At 48.5% G+C, this 27,041-nt stretch overlaps 1 protein-coding gene across 1 annotated transcript; it reads left to right on the top strand.

Annotated features, from left to right (window-relative positions):
- Positions 1–4,719: 4,719 nt before the first annotated feature.
- VSTM2B (V-set and transmembrane domain containing 2B) lies at positions 4,720–22,471 on the top strand. The gene is made up of 5 exons (XM_034072997.1): positions 4,720–5,088; positions 5,573–5,757; positions 7,266–7,295; positions 7,892–8,270; positions 21,772–22,471. The coding sequence occupies exons 1-5, from the start codon at positions 5,016–5,018 to the stop codon at positions 21,858–21,860; spliced, it is 756 nt and encodes a 251-aa protein (XP_033928888.1). The 5' UTR covers positions 4,720–5,015; the 3' UTR covers positions 21,861–22,471.
- The last annotated feature ends 4,570 nt before the right edge of the window (positions 22,472–27,041 follow it).

Raw genomic sequence — 27,041 nt, 5'->3', positions numbered from 1 at the left:
AATTGTTGGGAAACAATCGTTAAAATTATTTGGTAGACCCAAATGGGAAGTGTTTAGAGTTTTGTCAAGGTGTTTATCTCTTTCAAAGAATGTTTATATTACTTTTTCCCCAGAGTGTGTTAATTTATAATCTATAAAATATTATTTTGGCAATTATCTTTACGTTATAAGATATTACAAGATAGTGATCTAATATAGATTATAAAGATTCTGGTGTAAGTTAAATGCAAACATGTTACTCTGAAGGAGTAACAACAGCATGTAGGTAGGAACACTTGGAGGTAAGCAGTTGTTGGATGACAATTTGCACGTTACATCCTCTTGCCATCCTACACTTCTGTCCAAGTGCTGGGCAGCCAGCATAGTGTCTGTCATTAAAACATGCTCTATGCCTTAAACTTCAGGTAGATTTTACAGTGTGAAGTAAACTGATTTCCTGACTGCTTTTGATTTTGTTGTAAGCACAATGTGCTAGAAGATGAGCTATTGCTGCACTATTGTGAATACATGTTGCCTTCTCCTTCCTTACATTCTTGTATGTGCCTCATATGGTTAGATGGCTTAACAGGGAATACTGGATAAGCAAGCCAGATAAACTACAAACCAAGGCAATCAAAAAGGCATTTTCTGCATAGAGAGTTGTGCCCAGCTCTGCACCTTAGCCAGAGTCATGGAAAGTAAAATGAAGCGTTTTGGCAGCAGTATCACCTGTCCAGAGTAAGGATGAGCAATCAAAGGTTAGCACAGTCTGACCACTGGAACCTGGATTTCCTAATGTAAGTCCAGGCACTTCTTTCACAAACACTGTGTCAGACTTCTGCCCATCACCTGGAGCCAGGAACAACTTGCAGGCAGCACAGCCCCTGCTTGCAGAGGGGAAACAGGGAAGTGACTGTGTACATGGAGAACAATCCGGGTTCTCAGCTGCCAGCATCCCTGACCTTTTACAGACTTCTTGAGGGAACACAAAGGCAGTGTGGTTTGGGGCTGACTGGAATTAGAATTCACAGGTGGGGAGAAGGGAGGAAAAACGCAATTATAGCTCTTGAATAGATGTTAAACCAGTGACATTTTAGAGGCACCCAAGCTGGCAGTCACCAGTCTGTTGTTATGAGCTACTGTGAGGCAGAAGCTCCACAGTGAAGGTCAATGTGCTGGAAGCAGAGATATGAACATTTTAGCATTTCTCTCTTTTGCTTTCTTTAGATGCGTGAGCTCCACCTTCACAGGAGTCCTTTGCAAAAGCATTTACTTCCTAGCAGCAGGAGTAAAACTGGCCACTCTGACTACGAAAACACATCAGGTTAATGAGAAACATAAGAAAAACCCTGACAAAAATCCAAGAATAGTGTTGAACAGGGTTTATTTCTGCCAGAGGATTTAGGGCAGACATGAAGGTTGCTAAAATACGGTAGGAACACTACCTCACATGGAGCGTGTTGCGGGACGTTCACACTGGCTCAAGGTAGATGTTTCATCACATACACTTTGTGTGTGTGAAATTGGGTTTTTTGCAGCTTTCTCCTTTCCAAAGGTGACCTGTGCTGGTTTAATTTCTGAATGGAGTAACTCCAAGCAGCAGGGTATGAATTAAAGGCTCCTCAAGCAGCCATTAGAAAGAACCTTGGTTATTCAAATAAAGGGTTACCAGTCATTTAAAAAAAGTACAGGGAGAAATGTTCTTAAATGTCATCAGCTCCACAGAGCTGGAATCACTTAGGGGATTTCATGAGTTGCCATAAAACACGGTGCAGAACAGCACCAGCATCAGCACTGTGCTACCCCCGGTCCTGCAAGCCCCAGTGCCTGTGCGAGCTCCAGGCCTTCACCCCTCAGTGGGTGGTGTCAATGGGCACCCCCCGATCTCGATGATGTTTCCACTCTTCACATCAGAGGGGGATTGAGGCTGACAATGGAATATGAGACCAGGATTGATGACAAAGGTGACTCCTTCAGGGAGAATTCTCCTGGTTTCATCCAATGGCTCCTTCAGACTCCTCCTGGCTTCCCCAAAAAGGTGCTCAGGAGCCAGGAAGAGAACTTCAGTGCTTCCCCTGCCACCAGCTCCTTGGGCATGGCTTTGGGATGAAGCCGTGTGGATAACGCAATGAAGAGTCCTGTTGCCAGAACAAATGCTCTTGTGTTGTGGCTTGTCCTACAGCAGAGAGAATATTGTCTACAGAAGTCTGGAAGCAGAAAGTTATGGAAATGACATAGGATTTCTCCATAAAGACAGCCAGTTTCAGTTTGCTTAGGTGTAAAATAGTTACACCCAGCTTAATGTGACATCTGGGGCAGTTACAGCACAAAATACAGTCACCACCAAAACACAGCCTTTGCTTTAAGTCTCCCTGATTACACTGAGTGACTGGTGTGGATGGTGCTGGCATGGATGGTGCTGTTGTGGGTGATACTGGTGTGGATATTGCTGCAGTATCAGCAACTACAAAGGGAGCTTTTCCCAGTGGTATTCCAAACATCCCTCACTTGTGGAGGCAGTGACAGCTCCTGCACTGTGAAGTCCCTTTTGCAGACAGGACTGAATCAATAAATGACTTAAATGTTGTTATGATCCTAAGAGCAAAATGATTTGCACATAGTACTTGCTAGCCGATGTAGAGCACAATAGCCCCCCATTACAGTGTTAGTAGAAGAGGAGAACATAAAAAGAGTCTGTTATTACTCTAACTTCAGCCTGTGGAAAACACACTTGTGTTCCTAATGCCTTACTTTAATTGAACACAGAGATGTCAGTGCTTCAGTGTTCAGCTGCTACATATAAAATCAGATTTGGTGGGCAGTAAATACAGTAGATCTGAAGGTTTAATGTTATAAATTGAGGGATGCAGTCAAGATAAAACTGTCTTCACTTCAGCAACGCTATTACTATAATAACAACCTTAGATTTATTAAAACAGAACTAAGTTTAAATGCATTTGACTTTCCTTCTCTTTTTATTACTCATTTTTTATATCTAGGAAACAAAACTGACTTCACATGAGCTGCCTATTTTTACATCCCCAGCCTTTATGAATTTTCACAATGCCGCAATTTCAGAACAAACTTTTAAACATCAATTTTAATAAGAACTTAAGTAACAGTTTTTCAAATATGATATGTCACTAGTAATTTGATGTAAAAAGTGATTGTGTTTTGATTCTCTTTATCCATCTGGAGTTTTCTAATCAATCCTGCTGCAGTGGGCACCAAGTCTTGGAGCTGCCTCACTAGCAGGGACCCAGCAGAGCTGTTCCTGAGGTTGACTGGAAACCTTGTGCTGCTGCACCTATGCCCAGCTACCCCCAGGCACCCCACAGCTAACCCCCAGTACATCCTTCCCTGTCTGTGTGGGGCCTGGAAGGAGAAGCACAACACGGGGACTCTGGAAAGTGCTCACAGAACTCACTGCAGCACTAGAGGGCTTGAGTCCATGTCTGGAAAGAAACACTGACCATAGAATCATAGAATAATTGAGGTTGGAAAGGGGTTACGGTGTTGCTCACTGTGTGAGCTTTTGGATGGAAAAGCAAAGTCTAAGTGATTATTAGGCTATTTGATCAAATGGCGTCGAATAGTTATTACAATAAAGACTTTAATGATTGGTGGGGTTGCTGCAGCTGCTCAGTGAGCTGGGCCCTGCACGTTCCTAGTAAAGACGGTGGAGAAAGTCCAGGACTTGTCATGGACCTGCCAGAGCCCTGTCACAGGATTTTAATCATAGAACCAGAGAACCCCAGCCTGGTTTGTGTTGGAAAGGACCTTAAAGCTCCTCCAGCTCCAACCCCTGCCACGGGCAGGGACCCCTTCCACTGGAGCAGCTGCTCCAAGCCCCTGTGTCCAACCTGGCCTTGAGCACTGCCAGGGATGGGGCAGCCACAGCTTCTCTGGGCACCCTGTGCCAGCGCCTCAGCACCCTCACAGGGAAGAGCTTCTGCCTAAGAGCTCAGCTCAGTCTAAAACTACCTTCTCAGTTTAAAACCGTGATACAATCAGCAGGAGCGGCTGAATATTCTCAGAGAAAAAAACCCAAACAAACAAAAAAACCCCACAAACAAACAACAGGAGAACTGATTTGGTGCAGTTTCAGCATTGTTCAGGATCATATACATTTTCCTGTAACTCCCAGGTGGAAGCTGTGCTGAGGGTTTCCTCGTGGGAGCTGCCAAAGCCTCCAGGCGTCTGCCTACCTGGCAGGGTTTAGCTGCGAGCCTGGATATAGCAGCCGTCTAAAAACAGACCATAATGAGTTATTTGGAAAGAGAAATTTTCCAAGTAATTTGTTCCATGGAGACTTCCGTGTCCCCAGCTCCGCACCCTCGTGCAGAATGAAACCACTGAAAATGCAAGGGAAGCTTTCTGCGGACCAAACACCGCAGCTCCCGGCGCGGCGGAGACTTAGGAACCCGAGCCTGCACCGAACGTTTGGTGGCTTTACAGAACAGAGCAGGCGAATCCCTCAGGACGGGAGCGCAAACCCCGCACGTCCGGACTGCGGCCGAGCACGGGCCGGGCTTGGGAGCGCTCCTGGCTTTGAACCAGGACGTCCCCGCGTTGTGCCCGCGCCGAGCAGCTGCGCAGCGGGCCCGGAGCCGTCGGGGGCAGGGGGAGCTGGCGGTGACTCCCGACGGGGGCGGAGCTCAGGGCGGAGCGGTCCCGGCCGCCGCTCGGGAGGTGCCAGCGCCGGGAGCGGATCCTGGTCACGGTGCGGAGCCGGTTCCCCGCGAGCGCCGAGTGCGGCCCCGCAGCGCGATGGGTGCCGGGGCACAGCCCGGGTTCGCCTGCCCGCTGGTGGGCAGCGGGAGCGCCCGCGCGGCGCGGGGCAGCTGAACGGGGAACGGGACGGGTTCGTTGCTGCCTTCCCGGGAACGCGCGAGTGAACCTGAGCGGCCGCTGTGGATCTTACGTTCGCTTCCCCACATCCCGGGGCCGGTCGGGCGGCTCCGGCTCTCCGGGAAGGAGCCCAACCGCCGTGCGATGGATTGAGCCTGGCCGCGCCCGCAGCACACGCAGGTGCGATGGGCAATCGGGGGCTCCGGGGCACCCTCCGCTGCCTGCTGCTCAGCGCTCCGCTGCTGCTCCTCGTTACCGGTGAGTCCGCAACTTCTGCCTCCTCCGGAGGGGAGCCGCCGCTCGCTGCTCGGGGAGCCGGTTGGGCTCCGGTGCCGGCGGCTGCCGCAGGCCCGTCCCCGCCGCTGTCCCCGCGGGGGGGGGGGCAGGGCTAGCAGAACAAGGTGTCTCTGTTGCGGCCGCAGCTGCCGGCAGCGGAGCTGGAGAGCGGGCGGCGGGATCCGGGTGTCCCCGCACCAGCCGAGGGCTGTCCCGGCAGGAACAGGGGTTCAAGAGCTTCAGACGTCCCCTTTCCGCTGCAGCTGCGGCTTCGGGGGCAGGGTGGCGGGGGCCGGCTCGGCGCTGGCCCCGGGGCTCTTATCCTGCGGTCACCAAACTACTGGAGAGACGTGTGTCGGTGAGCACCCAGCCCTGAGCTGGAGCAGCTTCCGTTACCCTGGAAAGGACTGATTTGCCTCTTAATCCCTCCCGTTAACTAGCCCTTGTAACTGTCTTCCCCTCCCAGCTACCTTTACCGAAGTTCCCAAAGATGTGACGGTTAGGGAGGGAGATGATATTGAGATGCCTTGTGCTTTCCGAGCCAGCGGATCCACCTCTTACTCCTTGGAAATCCAGTGGTGGTACCTTAAAGAACCAGCCAGAGAACTTGCACACGAATTAGCCATCAGTGTCCCCGGCAGCAGGAGCAAGGTAATGCAGTGCTATGGAGATCTCTCTCCATCGCGTGCAGCGTGGTCGGAGGGTGAGCAGATGAACTCAGCAGTGCTAGAGAGCAGAGCACTCCCCTGCCCAGTGCCAGAAAGCAGGCACTGGAATCCCTGGCACTCCATGAGATGGAGGAGGACAGGGCATGCACCACGGGCGACTTCTCTCAGGAAACTGCATCAGTGCTTTAAGCATTGTAAATAGAAAATGATAAATGACCTGCTGCAAGATCAGCAGTGAGGACCCATGAGAGGCAGTCAAAAATAGATGAGCATGAAGTGGGGACAAGCAAAATTCAGTGTTTTGTGGACTGAGCTTGTGAAAGGTGGGAGAGCCTCTGTTTCCTCCTTGATAGAGCAGAGGGAGGCATGAGGATGAGCCTTTCCTGTTGGCATGTTACATACATATCAGTCTGCATAGACAAAGGAACAGTTTCTTGGGGTGCCTGTACACTCTCTATATCTGGAGCTCAGCAAGATATTCTGAGACTGTCGGATGTGGCAATTAAAATGCATGAAGCACAGTTAAATCCTGCATTCCCTTCCCCTCCCCCTAGCAAGCCGCCTGGCTTGAGGATAGGCTCTAGTCTAAATTCTTCAGCTGCATTTCCCCAGCATAAGCCCGTCCGTTCTGCAGCTTCCCCAGTTCAAGGCACCTTGCTGTGCAAAACGGGGCTGTATAAGGGGTGGGGTGAAGCAGAACTTGAAGCCATGCCACCCCCTGCACAGGCCATGTCATCTCCATCCCAGCGCAGCCCCCCTGTCAGCTCCCCTCCCTTGGCTTGTTTTCATGGAGAGCTCAAATAGAGATGCAAAGCAGAGATGCTGAGCTCACGCGATGCCGCCTAGCTGAGGAAAGTGTAAGTCAGTTGTCAGACAGGGAAGCAAATCGCTTGGATTTAAAAGTCTTCTTTAACCTTATATAAAACTCCTGCGTTGCTCTCACAATAAACGATGGCAGGGCATGCCTGGAGGATAATGGCATCTTGCTGGGAGGTGCAGCGCTGGGATCCCCGGCATCGCTTGGGTTTACAGTAGTTGGATGGAGACAAAAAATAACCAAGTATTAGGTGATCTGGCAGTAACATGCAGAGTGATACCAGCTCCAAGGGTGTTTCAGGACTGAAGATCTCCATGAGCAGTGTGGGATCCAGCTTGCCCAAGCTCTGCACTGCTGGGCTAACACTCCTAGTAAAGTATCTCTCTCGGTGTTTGTAATCGATGGGCACAGCACAGCATACAACAAGCTGTGTTCTCACCCTTGGTGAAGGCAACATTTCCTTGGGTGCTGCAGGCACTTTACCAGCACTGTTCCCCGAAGCTGAGCTGTGGTTTGGTGCTTTCCCATCGCCTAGGGGGCTCTGCAGCCACACACGGGTTGTGTTTATGGTGAGCGGAGGGTCCATATCCTGTCCTTAAACTGGGCTGGGATTATGAGCATCTTGATGTGCTGGCAGAGCCAAGTCTCATCACCCTTTTTTTCTGTTCCTTTAGGTGACAAGTAAGGATGCGACCAAAATCAGTGTAAGTGCAGCTCAAGCGGGGCCGTGCACCCTCTTCCCCCGTGCGTAGGGTCCCTGCAGACCCCTCCTGCCCCAACACACGGGTGCCGCCGGGCTCGCGGCTGCCCCACTCCTGGGGCAGGGTGCTTCTCTCATTGTCTGCTGCTGCTCTCACAGTCGGGTCTCGTTTCTCACAAATGGAGAGGTGATGCTTGCCCTGCAGCCCGAGCTTAGCCACGCTTGGGAAACACAGTGGGAGGGATCTGGGGAAAGTTTGGTTTTTGTCCCTGCCCTCTGCAAACCTCAGGCTCCTGTGGGGCCCCGTTCGCTCCCGATCCTGCAGGACATGGGTGCAGCTGTGCTGGGGCATCGCCTGCACAGCGGCTGCTGGAGGGTTGGAGCCTGCTCGGCTCCTGGGGTCGCTGCGGGACTCCGGGGCGGGGAGGAGGGTGCAGGGGCCGGTTCCGGATGGGGCTGCAGTTGCGGGGTCCGGGGCTGGAGTGTCCGGTGCGCTCGGTTTGGGGGGCTCAGCCCACGCTCGGGGTTCTGACCGCAGAGGACTCGTCCGTGGGGCAAGAGCGATCGCTGCCCCATGCTGAGCCTGCCGCTCTCTTACAGACCGTCCGCGTCCAGGGCAACGACATCTCGCACCGGCTGCGGCTGTCGGGCGTGCGGCGCCAGGACGAGGGCGTCTACCAGTGCCGCGTGGCGGATTACAGCGACGACGAGACCCGGGAGCACCGGGCGCAGGCTCTGCTGCGGGTCCTGGCCCGCTTCGCACCCCCCGACGTGCAGGCGGCAGAGGCCGCCTCGCACATCCGGAGCGGGGCGGCCCCAAGGCGGAACGGCCCCGCCGAGCGCCCCACGCCGCCAACGGCGCCCGGCAAGCGCCCGGCCCCGGGGGACGGCACCGACACCGCCCCGACGGCAGCGGCTGCGGCCTCCGCCTCCCCGGAGCCCGGACGGGCCGCGATCCTCCGGCAGCAGCACGGGTCAGGTAGGGGGGCTCGGGTCACCGAGGGGTGGGTGGGGTGGAACGGGACCCTCAAGCTCATCCACAGGCAGGAGCACCTTCCACTAGAGCAGGGTGTGCCAAGGCGCATCCAGCCGGGCCTTGAACACTACCAGGGATGGGGCATTTACCACTTATTTGGGCACTGGAGCTGCTCTGAGGTCTCCCCTTAAGGAGCCTTCTCTTCTCCGGGCTGAACCAGCCCAGCTCTGTTAGCCTGTCTGTATAGCAATGATGCTCGAGGCCTCACAGCATCTCCATGGCCCACCATTCAGTTTGGGGCTGAGCACCACATACCTCATGGTCACAAGTGGGACTATCCCTGTGATGCTAAAGCTAAGTAAATGTCCTTCCTTTACCCGAAAGCTCAGCCCTGCCTCACCAGCAGCCAATGCAGATGCTGGGCAGGGGCACCAGGGGCAGGTTGGGGGCCTGAGTCCTCTCAGTGTGTGCTGTGGGGTGGAGGCCCCACTTTCAGAACCCCCCAGCTCAGCTTTTTGGATGTTGTTTGAGCATGAACCGCAGCCTCTGGTTAGAGAAAAGCCAGGGCTGATGTGCAGGGGACTGAAATCCTCTGGTCAGCCTCAGCAGGCCTGGGCCATGCATCAAGGCCAGGTGTGGATGGCAGGTGCTAAATGCTGTTTAGTGAACTCCACCTTTGCATTACTGGAAGGGTAAGATTTGAAGATTCTGTGCTCTGTAATGGTTTGCAAATGTGAAAGTTTCACTAATGCTGATTGTCTATCGTTAATCCTGTGTTATTATTGCCACTTTACCATGTTACAGCTAGCTAGAGAAGGCTGTGCTAAACCTTCGTTTACACTTATGACAAAGTCTGGCTCAAAGAAGACAGTCTTAAATCTGCACTGGGAAGGTGTCACACTGCAGGGCTGCGGTGCTCCTGTGGCTGGGCTTCAGCTCCCCGCTCAGCTGCTGTCCCTTGGCTGATGTTGAGCAGAGTCCCTGCCAAGCTGCCTGAGGGAGAAGGGAAACAATTTCATGCCAGTGGCTGTGCAGGGAAGGCCCCAAGCTCCCCTCTGCAGATTCATGATCTTGGAGTGTTCATGATACTTGTAGTGTTCACACTTCTTTCTTCTGATCCCTCTTCACACTCACAGGGCAAACGTTGCAGGGTTTGGCTCATGGTGATGGGGATCAGCTGTAAATGGATCACTGTGACCTGTGGGTGCTGCACAGGTGCTGGGGTTTCCTGGTCACTACCTTTGGCTATTTCTGAATAATTTAGTTTCTTTCTCATATGGAAATAACATGTGAAAACTCGGGTTTACTCTAGCTGGCTGTCCATTGGTGTCCAGTGGAAGACAAAGTGATAATTAATGAGGTTTAACTGCAGGTGCCTGTGAGCATATAAAGTTCAGTTTGCTGAAATCACTACCCTCAAGAAACTAAACTGAACGCTGTAATGCTCATGATCTGCTGTTTTCCTGTTGGATAGATCTTCTTTCCGTCTAGAAGCCTGGGGATGGTGGTTGTTTCCAGTTTATCTGCTTACACACACACCCTAGTGAGGATTCTTGCAATGATTTCCATGCTGACAGTAAGTTAGGTTGAGGATTCACAGCTCTGACTGAACCTGCTGACTGAACCCAGAGCTGATGTTGTGCCCATGAACAAAAACCAGGGTGGTGGAAGTGCAGTGGGCTCTGATCCATCTCAACAGATGGATGTGAATGTGTGTGCCAGGAAAGCCTGTCACATACGGCTGTTAGGGCAAGACCCTCTGCCCAGATCATCTAAACTTCAGTCTGTCCTGATTTTATCCATGTCTGTGGTTTGGGGATATGGCACTGCTGCATCATTTCTAGGCTGGATTAAATCCTGATAATAAATGATGAGCACTGTGGCCAGCAGTGGAGATAATAGAATGACTTAAATTGGTGGAAAATTGATGGAAAAGCTAGTGGAATGCAGAAAAGTATTTTGTGGGGATCTCTAGATGGAGACTGATGCTAAGAAGGCTACGAAACAGGATAAACCTGAGTTACCTGCTGTGCCATCCCTCCTGCGCACAGTGGTGGCTGTGAACGGTGCCACACTGGGACAGGTCCCATGCCAGGAGAAGGCTGAAGTCCGTGGAGAGAGCAGAGGACTCCTGCTGTGCACAGCACTGACTTAGTCAGGTATACACCAAATACATACTAACATAAAAGTTGGTGTTGTGAGGAGTTGCAGGGACATCACCTGGTGTTGTGAGGAAATGGAAAGCTCGGGTCTGCAGTGCTGTCACTCACGTTTGATAAGCAGTAGAAAGCAGTAAACTTGCTTCAGAATGCCTTAAAACAGAATTACATCCTTGAGCTTCAGAGTTTCCCATTTATATGTTAAAATGGAGTTCCTCAGAGCTATTTTAGGTACAGTAATTATTTTTCCCTGTAAAGAATGCAATGTCTTCATAGGAAATACTTGGGTTTAACTCTTTTTTTTTACCTCTGGAAACCAGAAGCCGTTTGGAGTCCATCCCTTCCAGGCAGTGTCATAGCTGCTTTTCCACACAGTAGGGTCATCAAATCAAACTAAACCTTTGATCGCATGAATGTAGCAGACTGCAGGACCTAAACTTGTGTTGCTGGATGAATTATGGATACACACAGTAGCATAACACATGTGCTTCATTACCCTATTTTGAGCTCCACAGCACACATGCAGATAAGTACTTACACCAAATCTGTATGTAGTAATTGAATCATCCAGTACATTTACTCTCAAGTCTTTAGTGTCTGTAGGGCTTTTCATTGTACCTGGGGATATTTCCTCTGTATAAAAGTACAAATGTGCTCAAACAATGGATTTGCTGTCAGTGATTAACACCTTCATTATACACTGGAGAGATCTGCCTAAAAGCTGGTGGCATGGCACAGTCATAGTGTCCTGCATGAACTGGGTTCTAATCCTACTTTCCTTGCAATAGAATTCTTCCCAATACATCCACTGTAGTAGGTTAGGGCCTCTCTGTGTTTGCAGTGCAGTAAATGTGATTGTAGATTAAATGGTGCTTCCGGACATGCCCAGAAGTCTCATGTTGACGTCTGTTGGGGTCCCAGCCATGCACCTTGGAAAAACGTGATTCTTTACATCTTCAGTTTGAACTGAAACATGGAATTACATGTTTTTACATGTAATTACATTTACCACCTGAACCACATGGAAACAACTGTGTCTGTTGCTGAGATTCTCTAAAAGCACAGAGTTACATCTGAAATCAGGTAAAATCGAAATCCATAGTTCTGGAGATGTCACCTGAAATTGTGGTTAGTAGAAATTTGTGATCAACATCATAGTATGTACAGGAATGGATCCAGTGTGATGGAAAAATGTCCTCCTGTGCCAGAAATGCTGGCTAATTATACAGAATCTTATCTGCAGTGTTTAAACCTCAGTGCTGTGGTCTCAGGAGAGTCACATTGATTACTGCTGTCTGCTGGTGAGGTACACGGACATGGAAACTGAGAGTGTGTCACTTATGCTGCAGGGAGGCAAAGATCTGCTGGTAAGATCATTGAGTTTAATGGTGTCAGAGAAGGAGCCACTGTCCATTTGGTTCTAAAGGAAAATAATGTTTTCCTGGCTTTCAGTTTAAATATTTGCACACAAATGGAATCTTTTCTTTAGAAGAAAATTGGACTTAGCAAATGAAAGACTGAATGTACTGTTACTGTGTTTGGAAGTGGTCCTGGTTTGTATTGGGGAAGTAGGGGTGTGGGAGCATCACTGAGCAAGACAGTGTCTCTGTCCCAGGAGGTCTGGGATGGATGAGATGGACAAATGGCAGTAAGAGCAGTGCTCAGCATTGCTGAGTGTGCGGCAGCTGTGAAATTAAATCCCAGAATTTAGTTTCAACTCTCTTAAATTCAAGTCCAGCCTTAGTTATGAGACTTAACTTTGTCATCTAGTAGGTGAAGCAATAAACAAGGATCTTTGTGCTGACCTTTGGAGAGGAAGATTGCCTGTGTTAGATACTACTAAACTGTCTCCAAAACGGGCACTGTGTATTGGCTTGGGGGCAGTTTTTAACTTCTGAGCAGAATCTAGATGAGATATTGCAGCTTCCAAATTCCCTTTTATTTGTTTGATCTCTAGCCTCAAAGCTCTGAAGTGAAACCTTTCAATAAAATAAACAAGGATGGGAGTGTGAAACAAGAAACTGTGCTTCATTATGCTTAGAGTGCTCTAGGAAGAACACAGACTTGTGTGTTGTGCAGAGATGAAGTGCTCACAGCAAGGAAGAACGTAAGTCTTCACTTCACGCCTGTTCCCTTCTCCCCCCACCAAGCCTTTCATGTCTGAGGCAGAAGTATGTCTGCTTGTGAGCTGCACAGCCCCAGATAACAAAGCACCAGGTCGCAGTTCTGCAGTCTGTGTGCATGCACTGCTCCCCTGATGCTCCTAAGAGCAGTACATGCCCAGGGTCAGGCTGTGGCAGCCTGCCTTGAGGCAGGAGACCTCATGGGAGAGAGTTACCTCCATCAAGCACTGGGAAGCAGAACGTGTGCTTCTGCAGCCTGGAGGCAGGAAAGCAAACACACACTCCTTTCTCTGGGGTATGAGCTGTGGCCATCAGAGGAGCTGTGTCTGAACGGCGGTGGTTGAGTTGGGATTAACTTTGGGTGAGGGCTCTCCTGGTTTGTCAGAACTGGAATGACTGCAGGCTCGCAGCAGGAGCAGCCCATGCAGCTCATTAGTCTTAGATAGATGAATGGGGCACAAAATAGCAGGAAAGGGAAGTCCCTGTGTTGCTGTTCAGCCTCCCTGCCTTTCCACTCGGAGTGCCTGGGTCTGCTTCACTCCTCTGTGCTTCTGACGGGACCATGTATGAGCTCACAAGCTGTTGTTACTTAAATGCAACTTGGGTCACATCCCATTTTCCTTTACTTTAAAAGCAGCAAGACAGAGGCCATAACTCAATTACCAAGCTGACCTCCTAAATGTCACTGGATAATAAACATGCAAAAAGAATTCCCATTAAATACACATCAGTAGCACTTTAATATCTAGGCAAATTAGACTGCTTTGGGGACAAGTGAGGTCAAATATTTTCTTTTCTGTGTGTGCAATATGGATTAATTCCCAAACTGAATAGAAGCACAAACGGCAGCACCATATAACCTCATTACCCAGGATAGAAACAAGCAGTGCCATAGTGGGTTTGTACTGTTTACATGCAGTTGATTTGAGTAGCACCTTTCAGTGTTCTTGCTTGTTCCCAGAGGACAAACTGTGCTAACCTAAGCCAGAGCTTGTGCAGTGTCCTTTAACAAATCTGAATATTATATGAATTTCTTTAATACTTTGAAGTTATAGATGGAAAAAATGGTTTATATAAATACTACTGAACACAATGAAAGGAGTATTCCAGGTCTTCCTAATGAATGTGGAAGCTGTACCTGACATTGGTCTAGATTTCTATGTAAGATGGATTCATTAGTGAGTGAAAATTTGGCATTTGTATGAGGAAAGGCTGAGTGTACCCATGTGTCTCGTTGCATGAACAAACAGCATTTGGGGCAGGAATGTATGTATAATGCCAGCCCTTTATGTATGGTTTCAAGAGATACATTGCAAAATGGATTGTTACTGATCACTAACTTGGTCTGTGTCCTTCACAAGAGGTGGGTCACTGTTACACATTCCCTTCCTCTGCTGTACTGGTGCAGCTTTACAGATGTACAGTGATGTTTGAGCTGTGCTGTGGGCTATAAATGTCCCTAACACTTGCAGTGGTGGGCTCAGCACTCACAGCAAAGTGTCCATGCAAACTGGGGCTGGTTTTGAGACGGTATCAGCAGTGGTGACTGCAGAGCAGACGTAAGGAGGATGTGCTCAGGAACGGCTCTTGCAGCAGTCCTGCCAGGAAGGCATTTCTGGTTCTCATAGCAGGGAATTCCTGACAAGACGGAGCCTGGCAGAGCTGTGCTGGCAGTAAAGGGGCATTGGTCTGGGCTGTGACTGAGCTTTGCTAAAGCAGTTGGAATGCTGGCAGGTTCCTGCTGCTGTTTACAGACTGTTTGTAAACGAGGTGACGTCTGAGCAGCCTCACGTGTCAATAATGAGCAGTTCTGGGGGGTTGTATCTGGAGAAGCAGGGTGTTGAGGAACGCGTCAGTCACAACAGCACCGAGCCAACAGCAGAGGCCCTGGTGGCTGCTGCCATGCTGGGGCTGGGGGTGCAGGACCCGCAGACATGCACGGTGTTACCTGGATCCATGTTACCATGGATCCGGTGTTACCTGGATCCCTGTTACCATGGATCCGGTGTTACCTGGATCCATGGCCGGGACATGGAGTGGCCACTCTTGCACTTGGAGCTGACAAGTGAAGATGCTGCACCCGGGGTAGTTAGAACTGCTTCACTGCTGCACCAGTGATGAGGTCGGTGTCCGACCCGAATCCTGCTCATGGCGCAGCAGGAATCCCACACTTGGGAGGACCCAGAGGAATGTCCTTGTCCATGGTTTCTCCAGTAGCCCCTTGCTGGCCTATCCTGAGGAGTCTGGTGCAGGGCAGTGCCTTCACTTAGCTGACATCCACCAAATATCCACCACTGGGAAGGTGTGGAGGGTCTGTGGATTTGTGGGTCACTCCCAACGTGTCACTGTTCGTTACAGCAAAAACCCCATGCAAACCACAGCCCCTGCTGCTTTGTTGGGCACAGGCTCTCCCTGCAGCCATTTCCATGTGTCCTGTCCATGCTCTCAGCTCTGTTCTTCAAGTGTGGACAGGATAGGGTTATAGATCTAAGAAAAATCCGTAGATAATCTGCACTCAGATATGCTTAACTTTGGTAATTCTGGTTGGAGTGATGGTTACAACTACATTGGCAGCTTCCTCCTAATCCCGACAAAGTCAAAAACACTCGAAGACGTTGAAGTGAGAACTGCAGTGTCATGGTCTCTGTTTCTGGGTTGCAAGTATTTGCAGCTTTTGTACCAGTTACAGAAGGGGAAATCTGTGGTTCCTTCCACTGTGGCTTTTATTACAAGCCTCTTCCTGAAGTGTGGACTTAGGGAGCATTGTGCTGTTTACAGTGTGGCTTCAGTCCTGCTTACAGCAGAAAACTCGAGGATATGACCCAGAGCCACCCCAGCCACCAGGATTCTTCATTGCCTCCTGATGTGGTGGTCTCAGTTGTGCTTTTTGCTTCTGTGCAGATCCATATGCCGTGGACTTGCTCACACAGTGTTACTGAGGAAAGACGTGTGGGGCTGGATGTGCATTTACCACCTAAACCACCACTAATTTAGTTACTTTTCTGTATATGTTAGTTCAAACTTCATTTTCCACCAAATCGCATTACAAGTTATTTTGTATCTCCCGTTATCAGGTGTCAAGGAATGAAATAATGATGTTCAGTCTGAAGCGAGTCCTGGATCATGGAGCTGCAGAAAATTCTGGAAGTGAAATCCAGACTTGCATCTTTTGGATCTCTTGAATAAGATTGTAGCAGATAAATCATAGAATCATAGAATAGTCAGGGTGGAAAGGACCTCAAGACCATCCAGTTCCAACCCCCCTGCCATGGGCAGGGACACCTCACACTAAACCATGGCACCCAAGGCTTCATCCAACCTGGCCTTGAACACTGCCAGGGATGGAGCATTCACAGCCTCCCTTGGAAAACCCATTCCAGTACCTCAGCACCACTGGTGAGTTGTGGTGAGGCACTGGAAAGAACAGTGAAGAACTTCTTCCTTATGTCTAACCTAAACTTTCTGGACTATGCAAAAGTATCAAACATACCAATGACTTCCACACACAGAGCTGAAGGCAGGAGCAGAGCGGGTTGACAGCTGTATAATCCATCTGTAATAAATGACTCTAGGTATCCAGGGTACATTGCTGTGCAGCACCACCTCAGAGCAGCCGTTTCCACAGCCCAGTGAACCACTTGGAGGAGGTGGAGCAAGGCTGCCTCCAGCTCTGCACTTCTGTGGCTTTCACAGAGGGAACTGGGGCTGTTGAGGGGAAATGAACAAACTGCTCCATATTGTGTGTCCCTGCTCCTTGTGACTGGGGTGAAATGAATTTTTACCAGCCTGTTGACAACAAAACTGATGTTTCCTCTGGTAACCTAAAAAGTAGATACATTTTTGATAAAGGTCAAATTATTTGTTGCTCTCTATGTAATATGCACTTCCAAACATCACTCAAACCCACCAGTTTAGCTGTCCCTCTTTCTGTATGACAGCAGCCATGTGTGATACAAGATTGTCTTGCCACACAGACCTGCAGCAATTGTAGAACTGGAGCAGGTCAATTATCCATCTAATCATGTAGCTTATGTCTAGTAATGTCCTTATGACCCAGGAGGAAGAGCCCCCATGGAGGATGGTTGAGGACTGGGGTGCTCCATGCACCATGTGTGTGTTTGGGAGGGATTGTCCATCCTTGTTTTGAGAACAACTTGGACGTGATGAGTCCCGGTTGAAATGAGCCTTGATGAGACCCAGAACCCAACTCAGGAGCTGTGCGAGGCCTCAGGAGCACCCGAGTCCCCTCTGCCCGTCCTGTCATGGGCACTTGCACCCATCGACTCCCTGCAGGTGCTGCAGCACTTGGGGAAATGGACCTGCAGAAGGAGCCTTTGTCTTTGCTGGTCCTCCTGTCAGAGCAGCCTTTCCTGCCTGCACCTTCCCCTGTGTGACTGCACCTCCTGCCCTGTGTGACTGCATCTCCTGCCCTGTGCCAGCCAAGCTGTTGTTTTCTGGTCTGTCCATAGCCACATGATGCATGGGGCCCATTGTCCATAGAATATGCTCAGAGAGAGGCTGCACAGTGCTCCAGGTGCTTGGCCATGCTGCAGTTTACTGTCTCAAAGTGAAGGTTAAGCACTTTAAAACCCTTGCTGGCATGGGTGAAGGAAGCAAGCAGGATCACTGGCTTATACCTGCGTGGCTGTGTAGAAGTGTGTGTGCTGGCTTCTGTGAGGTGTATTCTTTAGATGATTTATGGAAAGCTGCTTCAAGATCCAGTGAATTGTCAATAAAAATGTGTGATGGGTAGAAAATGAATCCTGCATCGAGCCTTGTAGGTGCTCAGCGTGAGCACATCCCATGCAGTCACCTGTGAACATCTGGGAAGTCATCATGGCCAGAAAGAGCAACACCAGAGGGCAGCTCTGGAGCTGTATCCGGTGGTGCCTGGGCATGGTGGTCCGCAGCCAGCAGTGGGGAGCAGGAGCAATGGGCACAGTGCAGTTGGGTAGTTCTGCATAGATCTCCATAGTCCTGTGTTCTCCTTTCAAAAGGATCCTGTTGTGTACTGCAGTGCTCCTGGGTTTGGCTGGGAGGGTGCTGAGGTTGGTGCAGGCTCCTCAAGAACCAGCAATGGGTGAGGGGCAGTTACAGCCCTTAAACCCAGCAGCAAAACTGCAGCATTGGATTGTGCTGTATTTCTGAGTGGAAGAAGGATTTATGCAGCTTATAAGATCATGTCTCAGACTGTGCAGTAATGCTAATGTGGTGGAGCTTATTACCTCTTCAGTAAGTGTAGAGTGACTTTAATTATGGTGTGTTTTTAATTAAAAACTTCTAAGAAGATCTTAAATCTGAGCTTTGGTAAATTCCCTTCAGTTTGGGGGAATCACTCCAGAGTGTGGCACTGAGAATTCGTTTTGTCTGAGACATCATTGCCTCTAATGAGCCTTGACCAGCAGCACATACAAACCCCTGGTTTTGCCATACATCCAAGGCTGCCAAAGCATTTTACCCAAGCTTATGTGTCAAGCACAGTCTGAAGTTTCTGTTCTGAGAGGCTCAACCCATGAGGTTAATTGGTTAATTGGTTAATTGGATCCTTCACCTCTTGGTGAAGCACCAGGTTTAAAACCGTGTTCTGCTCCCTGGGGTCGGGCTGAGGCTCCTGCCTCACTGCCTAAAGGCCTCACAGGGAAATGCCCATTATGGCACCAGCAGGGTCCCTGCTCCAGCAGCATCCAGGCTGTGGGAGTTACCGCATCTCCCAAGGAAAACAGGCCACTGATGTCTTTTACCTTTTGATATATTTGGGCCAATGCATTTTGCCACCAGCTCAGAAAGAGACATCAAGGGACTTACCAGTCTAGGAAGAAAAATAGGTAACTGCTGGAAACTGGGGGTTTGGCCATTGGTTAGATACAGCTTGTAAAAGAATCTTCCCATTTTCTCCATGTGTCACAAGTCTCTTGTTTAGTTAATGTTTGTTTTCAATTAGATGAACTGTTTTAAGTCAAACTTTGATGAATGCTTGCACAAAACAAATTACTAAATAGAAAACTACAGTAAAACATTATGTTGTAAATCGAAAAGAAGGATGAGTGATGCCAGAGAGCAATTCACCATCCAGGAACAGAACAATCTGTTACTGTTCTGCTTAGTGGCAGAGCTTCCCTTCTAGCCACGTGCGTATCAATAATCTAAAAGCAAAACTGGAACCTCTGTAGTGATACGTAAGTTTGTAATAACAAAACAAATGAATATTCAGAATATAAATGAAATGTTTTCTTGTAAACACCTGTAAGGAACTGTATGCTGCTGATCCGAAGGCTCTGGATAGAAACTCCCTGGTCTCAGATGGAGGCTGGTGACACATCACAGTCCTGGGGGTCCACATCATGTGCTGTTTGTTCATATCTACAGGGGGAGCAGTTCCTCCAGTGAACGTCAAGACCAGACTAAGTCCAGCTCGTTTATGAACAAAACTACGGATAATGAGAAGGGTTTGGGTTAACTGAACAAGGAGAAGTCACTGGAAATTACATTCCTGGTCTAATTATATTCAGATGGAGAATTCTGAAGGTCTGTGTATCTGCTTCTGCTGCCTGGAGTCTGGGAGGAGAATAAGACTGAATAAGTGCAGGAAAAAGAGAAGCTTGTATTGGTTTTCAGTAAGAATAATTGCTTTCAAGTTTGTAAAAATGTTTTATTTAACTGTTGAGGTTGTTGACAGTCTGAATTCACGTTCTGCTGTCACATTAAGAAAGTGGAGAGTGTAGGTTAAAAACCATGGCAATTTCTAGAAAAGACAAAAACTTTGGACTGTTGCATTAATTCCCAGTTCCGCACAGAGATTTAAACTAAAACTGGCACCTGAAGGTGAAACTGGCATGGGGACGGTGTTTGGTAATGGGGCATGCAGCTCCTGCAGGGAGTTGTGACTACACCGCTTCCCATTCAGAACAGAAACAACCCCAAGGCAGCATCCGCGGCAGGAGGTCAGCGGTGGTATGGGAGCCCTTGAGCCACAGGAGCCCGTTTCTGCAGGTGTTGTTCCTCAGCGTTTCCCCTGCTCAAAAACGCAGTTCTCCAGTAGCGACATCTCCCCAGCTCCAGTCCTGTTCACTGAGAACAAGCTCAGGGGAACGGGGGCTCTCACTGCCCTCGGGTTTGAGGGGTCTGATCATTGCTGCGGTGCTGGGCAGGTGTGGAACGGGCACAGGATGGGAACAGTCCCCGAGCCCAGCCTGGGCTGTGCCATGTGCCTGGAGTGAGAGGAGCCGTCTGACAGCTTGGGAACGGGGATGCGCTGGTGGGAAACGTGTGTCGTTGTGTGAGAGCTGCCGTCTGTGAGCAGCCTCTCACCGAGCGCACACAGCTCGTCAGACACAGAACGGGAGTTTCACCTTCAGCCTGCTCAGTGAGGAAGTTGTTCTCTCTTGCTGGTGTAGCTGGATACGTTGTTGGGGGTCTACCCTTGTGGAAAGGACAGGGTACGATGTGTTTGTGAGCCGACTGTTTCTGACGGAGGAGGGAGACCCCTGAGGCTGGGGAATGGCTGTGTCACAGACCTGTTTGCTCCCAGACTGGCAGACACAGACACAAAGTTGGCATCAGCACAGGCAGGGCTCCTGCTGCCCTCACCCACCCTCAGTGCACCCCAGCTCCGCGGGGCAGGGAGCACGAACGGAGCTTGTTGAGCGCCCCGGGCTGGTGATGCTGTGTCCCGTGTGCTGTCCGGACTCAGCACCAGAGCTGTGGTGAACCTCCCTACACACGTTTCTGGTGTCCTTATGGCAAGACTTTAACGAGTTACTCCTTCATTTACCTGCGTTAATTGTGTTTGTTAATGATCTTCAGCTTTAAAAAGAAAACTCCTGCATCTGTCTTAATGCCTTGCTGTGGCTACACAGGCAGCCCTTAGCCACGTGTTTGTGCACACAAGGATTTAATTAAAACCTTAATAACTGAATAATCTCCACACGGTCTAGGCATGTGAGATAGTGTTGTGGGGACATTTTTGGAATTCCTCAATTGCTCATTTAATTAATATCATATTATTATCAAATATTAATTAATTTAATTAATTAAATAATACATTCCTCAATTCTTCTTTTTTTAAGGGGGAATTTTGAGGAATTTTTGAAATTTTGAGGAATTCCTCAATTGCTCATTTAATTAATATCATATTAATATAAAATATTAATTAATTTAATTAATTAAATAATACATTAATATCAAGTATTTTTTATGCTGGATAATAATACTTCAGCTTTGCTGGTGACTAGTGTAGAGTGGTGTGTAGAGGCTGGGGTGGACAGAACAGCCAGCTCAGGAGCAGCAGGTTAGTTGGGAGCTGCTCAAGGTATGTGCTTTGGTCATGCCAAAGCTGAGGGGGACCCACAGCTCCAGAGACCAGCTGAAGTATTCACATTAGGGTGCATGAAGAGTTTCCTCAGTGGACGTGGCCCAGTTCCTTTCCCAGAGATACAAAATGCTTTCACCCTTTGCACCAGCAGTCACTTTGCTGGTGGCTGCCGGTACTGCAGGTACCAGTTCCTCCTGCACGCAGGGCAAGGGGCCATGGTGACACACAGTAAATGTCTGTCTTGGTGAACAAGTATCTCGGTGTGTGTGTGAGGCAGGGACAGCCTGGTTAGCTGCAGCATGGGCACGGAGGCCACGCTGTGCCACAGAACCTCACCTCGAGGGAGCTGGAGCCGTCTCACCCTTCGTGCATGTGGACATTGACTCCCTGCTGTGTCCCACTGTGCTCTTGTCCTGTAGCTCCTGTGCACATCTTTAATGTAAGATTCTGCTCTTTCCTGTAAGAAGTAAAGAAGATGTCAAGGTCTCCTGTGCCCATTCCAAATGAAATGGGCTCATGTCCTGTTAATCAAGGAGTACAGCTGCAGCATTTGTCACTTCCCTTTGAAGTAGTGGGTGGTTGATACCTGCCATTTCTCAAGAAACTATATACCAGATTAAGGTGTATTTATAGAAATCTCAAATTGCTAGTAACTTGGCTGAAGCCAAGTTCAGGCACACCATTAGTAATGCATAATGAGATGGCCTAAGTGGAGTGAGATCTGGGAGGGGGAAGAGAAAGCTATTTGAGTTGGAAAGCTTGAGGGTGCTGTTTTACTATTAAAATTACGCTTCTGACCCCTGGCTCTGAACTGATATAAAAATCTTTCTATATTTCTCTTCTGCATTTTATCTTCTATATTAGACAAGATAAAGAATAAAATCTCTGTCTCTCCCTTGTCTCTGTTCTAGGTACAGGACCTATTTATGCTACAGATCCACTCCTCTATATGGCCCTCTTACTACTGCATCAGCTTGTACATTTGTTAGTAAACCACTGATCGACTGCTTCCTCCATTCCTCTGCAGCCAAGAACCTATTTAAACCTGAACAAACTCCTGACAAACAAGACCCACAGTTTTAAAGATGGACAGAAAGGGACTGCAAGCAGCATGGTCAGTTCTCTGTAGGGGATAAACATATTTTTGGGGATGTCACAGAAAACAAACCACTTAGAATAATGCATCTAGTTTCCAGACTCTCTGGTACAAAGCCCTGCTCTGTGCATGGCACTTCTGATTTCTCTACTTTAATGTAATGTTTTTTCTTTTCTAAACTTTCCCTCTGACTCTTCATTTTGCACGAACTGTTGAGCAGTTATCACAATATGTAAAGATGTTGGGTCAAAGCCTTTCCTAAAAAAGGAAATATTTTTAGTAGATTGTTGTGTTTAGGTTTTTTGGATTTCCTTTTTCTTTTTTAATTAAATTATTTCTTTTGGAGACATTTTAATTAAAAAGGTACATCTTACCATGATTAATATTCACTGTCAATAATATTTATTTTTAAATGAAGATGATTGGAAACAAGGTAAGACATTTGTTTATAAACTGTATTGTATATTGCTGGATAACAGTTGAATAAAAAGATTTTGAAGTAAAGTTTCTGCAGATGCATGTGCCCTTCTTTGTGCCTGGAGCTCCCTCAGGGCATCAGGGCTGTGTCCCTTCCCTGCCTTGGCACAGCACAGCCAAGTGAGGAAAGATGCATCACAAACAAACCTGAAGTGAAATCAGTTCTTTATTGCACCCCTCTGCCCTGTGCCAACCCTGCAGAGGGTGGTGGCAGCTCATCACCAGCTGTGGCTTCATTTCCTTGTGCCCACACCAGTTGTCTCTGGGCTGTGAGTGCCAGATGTGCTCAGCTGGATAGGGGCACAGTGCAAAGCACTCAAGGTAAGTGCTGTGGTTTCCATCAGGCCTCCTGAAGAAAGGGGAATCAAGCCTTGAAAAACTAAAAGAGAAATGAATCAACCCAGAGTGTTTCATTCCCTAGGGCTGGATCCAGTGTGTGGTTATAATCTGATATTCAAAATTACACAGTTGTTATTTGTGTTACCAAGTGAGCTGTCCTCTACTGGGGCAAAAGGCTTTTTTACAGTAAATACAGGGGTTGTTTTCCTGTTCCAGAATGCTTGGGGTTTAAGTGAGCTAATGGGATAACCTGGTAAAGAAACATGACCTTCTTCAGCTGAATTCAGTGAAGTACTTTGAAACAGCCTCGGCTGCCTGTGATTCTTATCCTTTCATTTGTGTAGCATTCCAGAAATGGCCTTAGGAAACGGTAAGGGGGCAGCTGCTGCAGCATCAGGACTCTGCTGGCACAAGCTGTGGAGCAGAAGCAGGACATGTCACTGCATCACCTCATACCCGAGGTCCCTTCTAGGGAGGGCAGGAAAGGAATTTTCGGTCCTCAGATAGTCAGAATTTGCTTTTCTAGGACTGGCAGTAACAGTGAAGGGGTTTGTGCCTCTCACATCACACTGGGTGTCAACCAGAAGGTGTCTTGTGTTTCATACCTGCTACTGCACTGTAGTAATAACAGTCCTTTTGTGCTGAGATAGACTCACCAAAGGTGTTAAAATCTTTGTAGGGATGTTCATCCCCTTAATGGCAGCTGTAGCATCCCCTGGATAGAGGAATAATCCCTAATCATACCACAAAAAGACGAAATGCTCTTCATAAAGCTTGGGGTGGTGGTTGCAAACCTGGAAGTGTGTAAGAGCTGAGACATTGAAGAACAAGGTCCTTGGGAGGGTGAGTTCTGTAACGTAAAAAGACAGATGGAACACGGTATTTCCATGCAGGACTGTGAGTGAATCAGCTACAGCATTCATGTCTGGGAACATGCTCAAGGACAGTTACTCAAGCAGTGCTACATGTGGTGTGTGGAACGTCACCAGAGCTCTCATCCTTTGTTGTGAGAGTGAAACCCAGCTGGGTTTGAACTGTGCCTCATCAGCTGCTGCTTTTCCTCAAGGGCAGTGAACAGTTCTCAGTGACTTGTCTTCCTCCTAAGGAAGGGAACCCAAACACATGTTTTCACAAGAGGAAGAAGAAAATGTGCCTGAATTGATTGATTTAGAGCAAAGGCTGATGCCTGAAGCAGTGCAGTGTGTGCTGTGTGTGTGCTGTGCTGTGCACAGTGTCTGTGGTTTACCTGCAGCCCTCCCCAGCATGGTCTCTTAGTAAACAGATCTCTTTTGCTCTGATACTTGTGTTTCATCACTTACAGACTACATAATGTCTTGAACTGCATACAGAAACCAGGGAAGGAAATACATCATCCTGCACTTGTCCTTCCCTTGGTGTTGTAGCCTGTTACCTGCACAGGGATGTGGCAGCAACCAGGACTTGTGTGTGCAGTGGCAGGAGCAGAACTATCAAGGTCTTTTAAACTTTCATCACATTCAAGGTGAAAAAATACAAAACCTGTAACTAAAACTAACTTTTTTCTTACCCTTTTTGAGATCAGAATGAAGTGAACCACAGCAGGAACAACAATTCCTACACTGTAATTCACTATGAAACTTCACAACTACTAAACAATAATCTGAGGATTTGATTAAAAAAAACACCTAACAAGAGCAAGAGGCATCTTTGCTGTCCAGGAAAGAGCTGCACACATGTACACTCATTCCCAGCACACACACAATAACTTCAACAAGGGAGCAGCCGTACCTTGGCTGTACCTTCACTTTGCTGTATTTCAGCCTTCACAAATACACAGAATGAGTTTTCCAGTTTTTGGGTCATGGTTTCCACATCTGGGCCAGCATTTTTGCAAAACACACAGGCAGTGGCTGGCCCCATATTTGTGTAGTGCAGGGGAAATAAGTGGCTAAAGAGGAGGCTGCAGCTCTTGGTACTGTAATTGGTCTTTAAGAAGCACTTAAAGGAATGAGAAACATTTTGATGGGAAAAAGTAAAGAATTTGGAGACTTATTGCTTGTGAGTGCGTTAAGGACTCTGCTAAAACATCTGTCCTTGAGAGTGCTCGCTCTTCTGAAAAGGGCAACTGCCTCTCTGCTGCTGATTGTACTTACAGAGGGCAAAGTGAGGTTTTGCTGTACCCTTAATGGACAGAGGCTAGTGGCAAATCTTGCTCTTTCATAAATCTCTACATTCCTTGTGGTGTCTGCTGTCAGAATCAGTTAGGAGTAAGTGCTCAGCCTGCAGAGGCAGGGGAAGGCAGCGAGTCCCCTGCAGTGCTGTGTGGAGCTGGGCAGAGAGTGCCATGGGTGGGAGCCATGGGGACACAGCTCTGGTCCTGTATGGGGCCAGCACACCAGCAAAGCCACAGCCCTGGGTTGGGAAGTGAGTGATGGAACGTGGGGCCAGAGCTGAGTCGTCTATAATATAGTCATAACTAAACACACATTGTTCCTGAGAGAAAATCAATAGAACTTTGCACTTTCCCTTGTAATATTTCCAGCGTGTGCCATCAGCCACATTTGCTCACAGTTACACTGCTGTAAATTCACTTCCTGCTACAAAAATGAATGGGTTTACAGTGGTGTAACAGAGCCGGTGCTAAAGCCATGTGAAAATACATGGAACAAAAGTAGTTGTACAGCTCTGGTGACCTTCAAAGTACCAAGACTCAGCAAGTTAAAAGCAAACTTACCTAGTTCCCTGCATGCTCCCTTGGAAGAGGACACATGTGGTCTCAATAGCATCCCTGTGTGTGGCACACGGCCAGGGCCCCACTGAAGGGAAGGCAGGCGAGCAGCTTCTCACTGTGATGGAGCACACAAGACACTGTCTGACCATGGCAGTTTTCATTGCTTGCGTGAACTATGCAGGAGCCTTGCCTCACTCAGAATCAGTGAGTAAATAATGTGCTCCTAAACCTGGTGTCAAAACTGGGTTGGTTAATGCATGAGCTGCCTTTGTTCCATTTCTTACTGCACAGTAAATTTCATGCTTAGCCAGAGGCTGGCAAAATTAATTTATTCATTATCCCCAAACTTTGGGCAGTTACTATTCAAACGCCCCTAGTACATCTATTTAATAAGAAGAGAACAGAAAATTGATGGGATCAAAAATGTTCAAGTCTTAATTAATGCTTTTAGCAAAGACTGATTAGAGGGGGTTGTTGTGAGAATATTAATTTGTAGCAAGGAGAAGTAGGGCTGCAAATAGGAGAGTGCTCAAATACCAACACACACAGATGCTGCTGGTGAATAACAAGCTGGTCAGTGAGAAAATGAACATGAGCCAACTTCAGTGTGTGCTTACAGCCCAGAAAGCAACCGTATCCTGGGCTGCATCAAAAGGAGTGTGACCAGCAGGTCAAAGGAGGTGATCCTGCCCCTCTACTCTGCTCTCGTGAGACCTCACCTGGAGCATTGTGTGCAGTTCTGGTGTCCTCAACATAGAAAGGACATGGAACTGTTGGAACAAGTCCAGAGGAGGCCACAAGGATGATCAGGGACTGGAGCACCTCCCATATGAAGACAGGCTGAGAAAGTTGGGGCTGTTCAGCCTGGAGAAGAGAAGGCTGCGTGGAGACCTCATAGCAGCCTTCCAGTATCTGAAGGGGACCTATAGGGATGCTGGAGAGGGACTGTTCATTAGGGACTGTAGTGACAGGACAAGGGGTAACAGGTTCAAACTTAAACAGCAGAGGTTTAGATTGGATATAAGGAAGAAATTCTTTACTGTGAGGGTGCTGAGGTACTGGAATGGGTTGCCCAGGGAGGTTGTGAATGCTCCATCCCTGGCAGTGTTCAAGACCAGGTTGGATGAAGCCTTGAGTGATATGGTTTAGTGTGAGGTGTCCCTGCCCATGGCAGGGGGGTTGGAACTGGATGACCTTAATGTCCTTTCCAACCCTAACTGTTCTATGATTCTGTGATTCTATGATAAAACCTGCACCCACGACCTTGGGGCTTCTGTGGTGTGTTGTCCTCTGGGAGCCTGGCAGTGCTGCAGGTCCCTGGGCAGTGAGGCAGAGCAAAGCAGAGCTGTGGGCACGCAGATGATGAGGCTGGAGTTGGTGTACACAGGAATAGGTACAGTTATTCCATAGGAAAAGCAGCTGGCCCTAAATCAAACACAAGACAAAAGCTGTGAGGGATGCTGCATCCCCCATCCTGCCCCAGAGCAGTGTCAGCCCATCCTCTGTGCACAGCCCCATGGTTTGACAGGGATGGGGAAGAGCAGGGGAGGGGTTGTTGA

The sequence above is a fragment of the Melopsittacus undulatus genome, chromosome Z (assembly GCF_012275295.1).
Source record: "Melopsittacus undulatus isolate bMelUnd1 chromosome Z, bMelUnd1.mat.Z, whole genome shotgun sequence".
Taxonomy (NCBI): Eukaryota; Metazoa; Chordata; class Aves; order Psittaciformes; family Psittaculidae; genus Melopsittacus; species Melopsittacus undulatus.
The sequence above is the reverse complement of the archived record's forward strand: the minus strand, read 5'-3'. Positions and strand labels throughout refer to the sequence as shown.